The sequence below is a fragment of the Maylandia zebra genome, linkage group LG14 (genome assembly GCF_041146795.1).
Source record: "Maylandia zebra isolate NMK-2024a linkage group LG14, Mzebra_GT3a, whole genome shotgun sequence".
Classification (NCBI taxonomy): domain Eukaryota; kingdom Metazoa; phylum Chordata; class Actinopteri; order Cichliformes; family Cichlidae; genus Maylandia; species Maylandia zebra.
In genome coordinates, this window is record NC_135180.1 from 8090955 (window position 1) to 8104209 (window position 13255).

The 13255-nt window shown below is 41.2% G+C and overlaps 1 protein-coding gene across 1 annotated transcript in view; it reads right to left on the reverse strand.

Moving 5' to 3' along the window:
• The window catches only part of LOC101468731 (calsyntenin-2), a 328728-nt gene that overhangs the window by 15639 nt on the left and 299834 nt on the right, over positions 1-13255 (reverse strand). Inside the window, exon 12 of the mRNA XM_004562808.6 lies at positions 1684-1895. Within this exon, the coding sequence (XP_004562865.1) occupies positions 1684-1895 (212 nt within the window). The remainder of the gene's footprint in view (positions 1-1683; positions 1896-13255) is intronic.

The following is a 13255-nucleotide window of genomic DNA, read 5'->3' on the forward strand; positions in this document are numbered from 1 at the left end:
AGAGCCGGTGAGAACAGCGAACTCCCGGCACATCGTTTTCAAACTCCCTGTGGTCTTTTGCTACTCTGGTTAAACATGATATATAAGTCACCTGGATAACTTAAAAATGTTATTGTTTGGCTTTTTTCAGTGTTTTATTTGTTCCTTAATAAATCGGTTTTGCTGAGATTAAAGTTATAGTTTTCACACAGCTGAATGAACATCAAGGAGAAAACTGATTAAACAGAAGTGTGAGATGGTAGAGAATTTACTTCAGTGTGCTGTTATAGTTTAGGGAGCAAGGAGCAGACGGCTGAGTTTATTAAAGTCCACCGAGATAGCTGGTGATGCAAATCTGAAGGCTAGACCGTCGCATTAAACAGCCTCGCACTTCCGGCCTTCTCGGTTTTCAAAGGACCGAGACATTCAAAGGACATACACCACGAAGGCCGTGGTCTACTTAAAAAATCCGTTTTTTAAATTGATTTACAATTCTACTATTTTACTATGTTTTATTATCTCTCAGTCAGCGTAGAAACAGACAAGTAAAGGGCTTGTAAGTGACTCAGAGCTACACTGCCACAAGCTTGACGTCATCATGTTACAAAGGAACAAACCAGCAAAGAATCATTCATTGCTACTGCAGTGGATTGGTCAATTTGGTACCAGTTCTAAACTGCAAGCTTAGGTGAGGGAGGTGTTGTTGAAGGTCTTTCATTGTAGATCAGGGATCTGCACACCAGTGCCCAGTTTTGATTGATCCATTTCTGACTTTGTTTTGGGACCTTCACACCTTCCAGTGTGCATACATGAAAAATTGGAGTAGTAGCAAACCCCAGCACAGAACATACCAGGTGCAGTTGACAACAGGTATGACTCCATGAAAATTGGAGATGGGTTGCTAAGTGGCTTTCAGATGTTTATATTTATTTGTAGGACTTCCAAAAGAGTTAACAGTTTGCGAATAGACAGCGGGAATACTACTTCAACCTCTGCTACAGTCACATAATGCATGTGTAGGTTTATATAAACCTTTATTCACATTTTTTGGCGATGTTGTCAGTAGTATGGAGTTAAAGCAGCAGTTTTATTGAAGTTTTATTGCATCCTGTACACGTTAGAGAACTTGTCAGTGTGGGAGCAAAAGCCCATCTTTAGTTTCCTCGAGTTTGTATTGTGCACAGATGTACTAGATGAAAGAAGAACTCGTTGCTGCTTGTTCAAAATCTCACGAGGCATCGTGAAATGTTTCAGCTTTCTCTGAAGGTTTGTTTTGCAAGACAGTTGGCGCTGAATAGGCTATGGAACTTCATGAATGAGTGAACATATTATGAATATGAAAAAAAAGCTAAAATATTTAGCTGAGACAGATTTCTACCTGTGGGAAGGAGTGCATATCCCACTTTGTGAAGTGTACGCAAAGTTGCACTTTCTGGTGTGTAAACTTATTGTTGAGAGCATTATTTAAAATGATCAGAAAGTGACATGTAGCTTTAAAAAATGCTAATATGAGCCCACACATGCAAGAAAACAATCAGGATACTAGATTAGAGTTTTCCTTTCCTCTTCCCCGAGTGTGAAATGATCTAGTCCACCTCCACCTCCTGATTTCAGCCTTACGGGTAACCCCTCACTGGCTCTCCACCCGCTGCTGCCCGTGGTCAATTGTTTTCCACACTTGCCATACTGGCATAAGTGTCTTACCTGTGTGATGTGCAGCGGTGTCTGCCCTGGTGACTGTGCTGATGATGTGGAGGTCCTGGAACAGAACAATCCCTCCTGATGCTCTGAAGTCGGAGGCTGGATGGCTCAGTCTCTCCACTCCGCTGATTGTGATCCTGGGTTCACTGGGCTGAAGCACCATCACCACTGCATCAATATCTGGGATGGTAATACACGTGTCCTCACCAAAACACCTGGACGCAGAGAGGCAGAAGAGTGAGAGAGACTGTGCGAACCCAAGCTGGAATTAGTGTGGTGTTTTACTGCATTGCTCCGTTTAGCTGTAGTGTGAAGATGCTGTTTGGTTAAGCAGATTTTGTGGAGAGACCGCTATATGATACAGATCAGATTTTGAAAGTTTTGGACACTCCACACAGCTGATGAAGTCAGAGTGAAGACTCCATGTGGTGAGCATGGTTACAGAGATTTGCAGGTATGGGATAACTGCTGGTGAACTTTTTAAAGCTCTGTTTTAATTTCTGTTTCATGTAATTTATGGGAAAGTATCTTGAGGCCTCTGATGGCAGAGTACATAAGCATTTATTGGAACATAAGAAAATAGTACAAAAATACACAAATAATACAGGAAATACGGAGCTATACTCGTGCTATAATAAATGTAAATGTGTGTTCTGCAGCCCACACAAACCTTTGATCACACTTCTGAATATTTAACAACTGTGACTAAAATTTGCTATTTAAAAGGAGCAATTATCTTCAATCCAATCAATCCATCCACGCAATTTAATGTCATTTAATGTAATTCCTCCACAACGACGAGACGTTCTGGTTAAGAAAACAAAAAAACATGTCAAACGTTCAAACAAAATTATCCGTATTTTCCTGTAAATACAAACTTGATGCTGGCCGGATGAGACACCGGACAGTGATGATGATGACGGTGATGATGACTAATGGGTGCTGTCCCACTCCTCCAGCCTCACACAAGTGTGCACTGTACACTGAGGGCTCAAACACAAGCTTTCTTTGGGATCAAAGATAGTCCAGTGACATGTATTTTTGAAGCATTTGCTCAATCTTCTCTCATTTGAGCTAAACGCAGATCATTTTAATCGATTTTCAGAAGTTTCCAGAGCGTCATACATCACGCCAGATGCCCCGATTTGCACAAAGTAACCTAGACATCATCGTTATGCTAATGAGGAGCAGGTAGTACAACTATACCAGAATCCAACGAATGGCTGATTTGACAAACGGTCCATGGAAATGTAGAAATGACAGATCGTGTGGACACATACCATGATAATAATGCTACTGTGACACTGGGGGGTAATTTTTCTGGGGGTAGCGCAGGTCATCTACTAATTAGAAAGTTGGTGGTTCGATCCCTGGCTGCTCCAGTCTACATGCCAGAGAGACTTTGAGCAAGATACTGAACCTGGAGTTGCTCCTGATGTGTTCATCAGAGTGTGAATGATTGTGAGTGTTAAACAGAAAGATGTGCTTATATGAATGTGTGGGAATTATTCGTGCTTTAAAGTAGCAGAGCAGAAAAGTGCTGCATAGGAACCACTGACCACAGTCTTCTGTAGATGTTAAAGTTACCTATCAGCAGCGTGTGACAGTAGTTTGCCCTTTTTAAATGTTGACACTTGTCCTTATTTCAGTCAAGATGTTTAAATCCTAAGGAGTAGGTCACTGAGAGTAAGCCACATACTCTATAACAGCGGTCCCCAACCTTTTTTGCACCAAGGACCGGTTGATGTCCGACAGTATTTTCATGGACTGGCCTTTAAGGTGTCGCAGATAAATACAATAAAATAAAACCAGTACCTATACCAAGAAAATAATATTTATTCATAAAACACGGGAAAAGACCCAGGGGAACCGAGCTAACGATAAAAACGATAAAAAATAACGTTGAAAACTGATAAAAAAAACCCTGAGAACCATCAATTTCACACCCGAACCTCAACTCTTGTGGCCCGGTACCAAACGACTCACGGACCGGTATAGGTCCGTGGCCTGCGGGTTGAGGTCCTCTGCTCTATAAGGACTATCTAGCTGATACACAGCACCAAAGTGTGACAGGAAAGTGCTTAAAACTTATTTTATAAACATTTTGGCCCTCAGACAAACTGACATACACCTATGCAGCATCACAATGTAAAACTGTGGAACTTTATAGCAACTAATAAAGCTTGTCGATGGCATCAAGCCCTCTCAGCTGTGCTCAAACCACAGCTGTGTGGTTCAAACCCAGACCACAGTGCGTGCAGTTATTAAAGAGGCAAACCGCTCCATCCTGTCAGTGCTTAGGCAGCAGACACAGACCTGCTGCGTTTTCACTCGTGCATGGCTGCCTGTCTGCGTGTGATAGCATGCCTTTAAATGCCCAGCGTCCACTGGCAACATTCAATGCACAGGCTTGGATTCGAGCTCGATAGCTGAGAGCTCACAATACAGTCATGCAGAGAGAGAGAGAGAGAGAGAGAGAGAGAGAGAGAGAGAGAGAGAGAGAGAATAACCCAGCACACACACAGATCTGCCATATTCACCCACACATGTTCACACAAATGAGGGCAGGCATCTGACGTGCAGCTCTTCTATTGCATTATTTGATAAACACAGCGCAGTTTGCAGATCACACGGAACGCATGAGTTATTAAACTGAGAAAAGGCTAGGACGGGCTGAGGCTGTGTCGAGGCGGAGGACTGAGCATTGCGGGGGAAGGAGAGGTAGTAGAAGCACTGAAAGCCAAGCAAACAAGCCAGATTTTTGTTTTTACATTTCACCGAAGGCCTTTCAAGCACACAAACATCTGTCAGTGGGAGGGACATCATTGCCTTGTCTCCCTGCTGCGGCTCTGTAACGGGCTATGAGAATTCATAACTTTATTTTTTCCCATATTGGAAGTCTGGGCTATACGATTTCAGCTGTTATGCAGCCTCTATTTTCTCAGCTACATTCTCATGTAAATGATTCTGCAATGCTTGAATGTACTTGATGAATCTGTATATGTTGGGTCACCTACAGCTAGGTTAGAATTGTTTGTGATTAGCATTAGAAAAGCTGAAAGGAGACGGTAGATTTGCCAAAGAAAAGTGAAAAGTTTTCTTTAAAGTATTTGCTAGAACAATAACACAAGTCAGGTATTAGTGATGTTGTTGATGTTGATGCAGAAAATGCCCTTTAAGGGGTTTTACTGTGTGCACGATAGGCCTGTCATGTCAACTTGATTAATCAGCCTGGCTTTACAAGTAGCTTTTAATGAACACGAAATGGCTAATTAAATACCGTACTTACATGCTGTTGTAAACATCATATCAGGACCAACTGGTTAAACAAATGTATCAAAATAAATAATTATTTACACTCTGAGATGAAGATACATAAATGTAAAGTTGTCATTCTTAAGAAAAATGTAGTAGGTATGAGTATGGTAGTTGTGTAACCATCGTACTCTTGTTTAACACACTCCTTTAAGTTGCTTATTAAGCCGAGCAATTCTATTTTATGACTTTTCAGAACTGCTAATTAAATTATATCTTTAACTTATTTCATGAAGAGCCACATTTTACTTACACACACACACACACACACACACACACACATATATGTATATATATATATATATATATATTAGGGGTGCAACAATACATGTATCGATATTGAACCGTTCGATACAGTGCTTTCGGTTCGGTACGCATATGTATCGAACAATACAAATTTTTTTAATTTATTTGATCAACTTTTCTTCTGACGATGCTGTCTGTGTTGAGCGCTCAGTGGATCTGCGTTCGACTACTCCGCCTAGGCTGCACTGTCGAGTGCAGATCCACTGAGCGCAGTGTGCTCTTGTGTGTGTGTGTGTGTGTGTGTGGGGGGGGGGGGCAAGCTAGCGAGACAGAAGCCAAGCTCGTTGCAACATGGCAACTGCCTCAACCCTACCCGAAATTAAACCTCCCCCACCCTCATTCAGATCTGGCCTTTGGAACTATTTTGGTTTTCATGTGAAGTATGACCCTGAAGGTAAGCGCGTCATGGACTAAAGTAAAACAGTATGTTGGATGTTCCACGCAATGCTCAATTACATTTGCTGCGTTATGGCGTTAACGTCATTTCAACGAGATTAACTCTAACAGCACTAGTGGGAACACAATGAATATGACTGCACATTTACGCCGACATCATCCTAGTGCAAAGACAAGTGGAAGCAGACAAAAACAACAAGCACGCATGTTGCAAACTTTACCCGAGTCATTTAGACAGCCGTTAGCACATGATTCTCCTTATGGGGACCTGATATGTTTAATATGCTGCTGAGAATATAGCCCAGAAGAAGCGTATAGTATAGCTTTTATTTTGGAAAGAGACATTTCTCTGTAATAAACTCTCTTTTCCAAAGATGAGTGATTTATCGATCAGATAGATTTATTTTATTTTTTAATTATTTTGTTGTTTCAGCAACATTTAATTTAAAAACTGTACCTTTGAGTTAAAATATATATTTATAATTTTAATAAATGACAAATTAAAAAGGCATGAACATTTTTTGTATCAAAAAAATATCGAACCGTGACACCAAAGTATCGAACCGAACAGTGAATTTTGTGTATCGTTGCACCCCTAATATATATACATACATATATTTTGCCTCAGACAGTCAGAAATATTATAATTCAGATCAGTACATTTACATATTTTTGTATCTATAAAAAGAAAGCTGACACTCGCAAGACTTTATCAAAGGTGTGAGCATCACAGCAGAGGCCTTTGTGTCAAAGTAGCTGAAGATAAAACACAGTAAAACATGGTGATTTTCCTGGCCTGGGATTTTAGAAAAATATTCTGCAGTACATCAAAAACGAAAGAAAACCATTAATCAACATATGAACATTACCTCTGAAGTTACAGCGGTTTTATTACAGACACAGCTAAGCGTTTTGCATAATTTTAAAAAGTTTACATTTGTTCAGAAGCCTATTGAATGGCAGAAATGAGGCTTTCTTTTCGGAAGTAAGTAAAAGGGAAAAAAACAGCGGCCGACAGCGCTGTAAACAACGGTAGACTTGTGCGTAACAAGCAAGCGAATAATGCAGAAAACAGATTTTTAGACGGGAAACTGTTGTTGAAGAGAGAGAGAGCAGTGCATGAAGTGTGGTGGAAGCAAAACAGCAAAAGTCAGAGGGAATTCATGACGATGTTTTTGTGAAGCGTAGTTTGGATCTTCTTTTGCTGCTGGTTCGGTCAATAATGTTTGGAGAGAGATAAAACGAACAGCTTTAGAATCAGCGCAAAAAAGACGTAAACACAAAGCGTGGACCCGCCAAAACATCAGAATCAGCGAGCTGTCGGCTTTCAGCCCCGACCGTGTCCGTGCCGTCGGTGAGAAAGGCGACATCTCACTGATTCTGATCCGTCGGCGGGTGCTTTGTTTTTATGTCTGTGCAGAATCCGTGTACCTCCTCTCATTTACTGTTTTAGCTGTTTGGTGGTTCTTGAAATTTTGTGAGGTTTAACCTGAGATTCTGGCATTAACGGATATGGTCGCCCACTAAAGTTGTTCCCTAATACTTTAACTGTTGCAGTAATCTTCACATCATCAGATCTTTGTCTTCTCCATGCACCTTGGAAGTAGGTGAAGTTGTGCCACAAAAATGTGTTGGCTTTCTCTAACGTTGCAAGGTCTTCACCTTTCAAAGACCTGTATAAAGCTCATACTGGTGATTGTTGTTGTGAATTGGCTCAAAATTGAAATCAATTATGAGCAATCACACATGCTTTATGCCATATTCTGAATAAGAATAAGAAAATATCCTGCTAATTAACAGTGTGTGTGTGGATGTTGATGTAGAAGAAACCAGAAATGAACTAAATTAAACTCATATGTGAGTTTTTCTTTAATTTATGACAAATATAACATGTAACACACCTATTAGCTGATATATTAGCTGAATTGTCAAAATCACACGGATACATTTTCAAAAGTCTTGAATGTAGCGCTATCATTTAAAAAAATGGAGCAAATTCATTTTCACTTTCTTGACACAAAAGACTGAAACAAAAGAGAAAAAAAACCCTCTTAAACTTAGCCTAACAGCAGAGAAAAACCTGACTGCAGTCTCTAATCCTCTGTAGTCAGGGGCATGAGGCCACAGTTTGGGACAAAAACAGGTTTCGGGGCATTGTGTAATCTTTCCCTTTCTTTCCTACGGTTATGGCTGGTGTTATGTGTCTGCGTGCCTGCTTGCAGCTTGGGCACCAAGCCATTGTTGTGAGCAGTGGGAGATACAAACTCAGTGATGCGGGAAGTCGGCTGCTGCGTGGGCCTGCAAAACACACACACACACGCAAACAGCAACTGGAGCCACGCCAACTTAATTATAAAGAAATATGACAAGGGAGCTTAAAAGGGCTGTTGCAAAGATTAGCAGTGGATACTTTTATTTGCAAGATGCTTGGAGTAATTGCAGTTATTAGGTGTCAGCACAAAACAAATTTAAATGCATTTGGAGGAATCAATTATCATCTCTGTTTATTATGTGAAGAGCGATACTTTCCGCATCAGTCAAAACGGGAGTTTGTTCCAGCACTCGCGGACACGTTGTGGCAGCTGGCCATGTTTCAGCCTCCCAGTGTAACCGAGTCTGTGAAATCGCCCGTGTTATCAACTAGACTGTACACAAGGATTTACTGCTGGAAACTCACAATGGCTCACAAAGAGACTTATAGCCACAGGCTGACCATTAAGCAGTCTAGGAGAAAAACTGAGGTCAGTCAATATCAGTCAGGAACTAAAGGTTATGAGCAAAGCCCCCTTACATTTCTTATTTTGTCAATAGAGGTGTTCTTCTGTAAGAAGAGTCAACTTTAAACAAACATGTTTAAATTAACAAATCATAAATATAATGCAGAAAAGACCATATAGAGTATTGAATTAAATCTTAACCTGACCATGAATGGACTGGATTGTCTATTTATGGCACATTACCATGCAGGGAGTAGCCATCAGTAGACAGTTACACTGTGACCACAGACCAAGTGGTCAGCAGCAATATTCAGGTAGGCTGTGATATTTAAACGCCCTTCAAAATGTATGAATATCCCCCACACCAGCCTAAACCGCTGATACAAGTCAGGATGGCTCCAAGCTTTCATATTGTTTATACCAAATTCTGACCATGTTGCCTCACAGCAAGAAGACTGTCTTCATGTTGCAGCAGAAATTGAGACTCATCAGACCAGGCAATGTTTTTCCAATCTTCTATTGTCCAGTTCTGGTGAGTCCGTGTGAACTGTAGTCTTTGGTTCCTGTTTTAGCAGAAAAGGAGTGTCACCTAGGGTGTCCTTGACCATGTCTACATGTAGTTGCTGCCGTGTGATATGCTGATTAGATATTTCTCTAAATGAGCAGTTGAAGACCTAACAAAGAGACCAGTGCCCAGTGTGTCTGTTGCTGGAAGAAACCTGAAAGACCACAGATTACACATTAAACACATGCCTACAACATGACTCATTCACCCATTCACTTTTTTCTATAAATATGTGCTTTCTATCTAACATTTACACACATTCATACTCCGATGGATGTACCCGAGACCAACTTGGGGTGCGTATCTTGCCCAAGGATATTAGGCATCCAGACTGGAGCAGCCAGGGATCGAAACACCAGCCATCCAATGAGTAGATGACCTACTCTACCTTCTGAACTACAGCTCAGCTGTTTTGTCTGTTCCATGTCCTTGTTTTTTAAACTCCTCTAGGTACCAAGCAAAAATTGTAGGCTTGGTTATGAACGTGTCAGCCCACAAACTTCAAACCTAACAGGAATCTCTTGGAGACACTTGTCTGATTTAAAAGACACTCGACACAGCAAAGCTACAACTAGCTTACAGCTGGCTTCATGATACTTTCTTTGCAAGACTGTTTTGACGGGTAAAAAATGTCATGCGCTCCTACACTGAAATTATTGGTAAGTTGAGGTCACATGGCAAACAACCAGACTTTCAGTTTACAGCTTGCATTTTGCAGTGATTACTACACCACTCATTTAGTCCTCATATAAACATGACATGCCATTTTCATCCTACTACGTAATAGCTGTTAAACTTTATGATCTGATTATAGCTTTGTGTGGTAAAGCAGCTTATTAGCCCTGTTATGTTAGTCAGAGTCTTCTAGAAGAAAACCTTTATAGTGTGTGTTTTATTATCAGACTGCTCGTATATAAACATATACACATCGCTATCACTCAGAGTGCTGCTGTTACGGAGAAGCATAAAGATTAAAGTCAGGGTAGCAGAGCTCTAGAACTAGCTCATATAGTTGGAACGATGCTATAATAACTACTAGTAATTACTGACATTTAAAAACATCAGAAGTCAAGATGACTCCCACACAGATATAGCTACAGTGATTAGTCTAAGACTAACAACCTGATAAGCATTCCTTTTTGAGGTTTTGCAGGCATGTGACCACCATTCTGGATGCCTGAGATTCATAGTGACAGTGTAAGAGCCCAGTCACACATGCCTAGAGACTGGTCCATGACCATTTGTTAACCAGTGGTTGTGAGGGAAAAATGTATATTTCATTACCGGTCGCTGGAGGTTGATGGCAGTCGCTGGGAAAATGATTGCTAAATCCCCAGGCACACAAGCCTACGGACCAGTAAGTGACCACCATGGCAACCACCTATCACTAAGGAAAAACATGTATTCTCTAATCGTTTGGAAAAATCCTCACTGGGATTGCTTTGGCTTTTAGCATTTTGCTGCGGTTGTACTTTAAATGAAAGTGAGTTGTCCAAGCTGTGCTGACACTGTGGGAAGTGCAACACAGACCAGAAATGGAGACGGTCTGACCATCAGAATAAAAGTTTCACCTTATGGCTAGTAGTTAGCAAGTGTTTGCAGACAAACGTAAGAAACTGCAGCCAACTGTAACAATTTGGTAGCAACCACAGCAATGACGAAGAGGTTTTTGGCGTAGCACCTTCTTCGAATTTGATTTCACACAGCTAGAGTTGGCAACACTGCAAGCCAGGCGGGAGAAAACATTTTTACGTCCCATTTTTCAATTGTATCACGTCCAATATAACGGACAACTTTCTGCTCATGACGTCACATCATAAAACTCAATACCTGACCCACAGATTCAGTCATTTTTATTCCCCTATGTAAATACATGTACATGTACAACAGCTCTGCCAGCTTTTACATTTTCCAATTTTATTGTCCACAGACACCACAAACTACTATATTCTTACAAAATGTTGAACTAATATTGCAAAATGGTCAACACTGTCATTGTTATCACTGGTTCTGATAAACTGTATCCTATCCTTCAGCCTTTCTTTGGTCTTTTGATAGTTAATGCTAAAATAATCGTCTGTAATCTGGGTGTGCTATGTGATATTCAGCCTCACTTTTGAGAACTATACAAAGCAGGTTTCTCAGTCCTGCTACTACCGTTTGATCAGCACTGAGTTTCAGCAATACTGAAATGATCATTCATGCTGCAGTGGTCTTGTAACTGGTGTAAATCAAGAATCAATTAATAGATTTCAAATGTTTCAAAATGCAGCAGCAAGACTTCTTGTAAGAACGAAGACAAGTGTACGTATTACACTCGTTTAACGGCTCTACATTTGCTGCTCATTTGTTTTAGAATGCATTTTAAAATTTTATGTCTCACATTTAAAGCCCCTCATGGCTCAAGGAAACATATTGGAACTCTTGTCTCAGTGAGCAGCCTGAGATTCTGCAGGAGAAATCTGACTGTTCACACACAGAGTGTTTGCTGTTTGGGAGACTTGTTGTAAAACGCCCTGCCTGCAGACCTTTGCCTTCTTTTAAATCAGCTATAAAGAAACATTATGTAGAGTTTTTTATAATACACGTTAATATAGCCCTTCCATTTTTGTCCACTTATCCAATTCAGGGTCACGGAGCCCATCCCAGCTGAGATAGACAAGCATTTATACTCGCGTTCACACTAACCCCACTAACTGCATGTCTTTGGACTATGAGAGGAAATCAAAGAGAATCCACGCTGACACAATGAGAACATGCAAGTTCCACACAAAAAGGCCAGACTGAAGGTGGGTTCAAACTCAAGACCGTGTTGCTGTGAGGCAACGGTGCTATCCACCTCTCCACCATGTGAGCACTTTGGTGTTCTTTACTTTATTCTTAACCACTGAGGTACACTGTTTCAGTCTTTACTTGTCTCTTACATGTCTCTGTGTTACACTGCTAAACCAATTTTTATAGTTTGAACTTTGTGTTTTTTAAATCTTTCATAGGGGAATGCTTTTCATTACTGGTAGTATGTCTTTTTATACAAAATGCTGGTGCTATGATGGCTATACAAACTTTTTATAATATCATATATAACACAACATTACATATGAATTCTTAAAATGATTCTTAAAACTGGCACACAGTTCTCCTCCTTGAATCGCTACCTTAACGTGGTGGAGGGGTTTGTGTGTCCCAGGGATCCCAGGGGCTATGTTGTCTGGGGGCTTTTGCCCCCTGGTAGGGTCTCCCATGGCAAATTGGTCCTGGGTGAGGGACCAGACAAAGAGCGATTCAGAAGACCCTTATGAAAAGAATATCGAGGGAACAGTTTACCCTGCCCTGGAGCCAGGCCCGGGGAGGGTGCCCGAGGGCGAGCGTCCCGGTCTCGGATAAAGTGGATGAAGATGGATGGATGGATTCTTAAAACTCATTTTCTGGGACGTATTGCATATATTTTTCCATTTCTAAAGTTTTGGACATTTGCATCCCAAACCACGACTGGCTACGACACAAGCCATGTCGTATCAAGTCGTGATTGTTCACCCTCGCGTTGAACATTCCACGGCCAATCTCAAGTGGGCATGTGCAGTAATGTTTTTCCAGACCGGTATTTTCACCAGTTTTAGCAGGAAAAAGCACAGGTGCGTGTCAAGGGGGTCCCAGTGCTGTGCGTTGTGTCTCACTGGCAAAGGCTTGTGGGATACCTTAATGAACCACAGCCAGTGTTAATGTCATTAGTCACACCTGGACTTCGATCACACACACAGGTGTTTTCTCTCTGGCTGATTAGATCTGTTATCTGCAGCACTTCTCCAATCACATCTGAGCCCCAGAGCCAGCTGAAAGCACCTGTCCGGGAAGCGTCCGTCTCCATTTTCGTGTTTTTGTGGTACGAGAATAATGCACCGTCGACGCCACGTTTACACTTTTGTTGATTCCACAGCATCTAGAACGCAGAATCAATAAAATTCCGCGTTCTAGTACAGATTCCGTGTCTGAACCGCTCTCTGTGACAAAAAACAAGACCGAGGACGAGGGGAACCCAAGATTAACGTGGTTCGTCTAATTATATTCTCAGTGCCTGCAGTAATTTGGCTTATTAGGCGTCAGCAAGAAAGACGTTTAATTGCATCGCCAGGAAATATTTAGCATCTCTGTTTATTTGTGTAAAGCCATGCTGTCTGTAGCAGTGAAGGGAGTTTGTTCACCCGCTGATGCCTTCTTGCAGGAGGCCAATTTCCAGACTCTCAGTGTAACTAACAGAGCTGAAAGGCAAGATTTACTG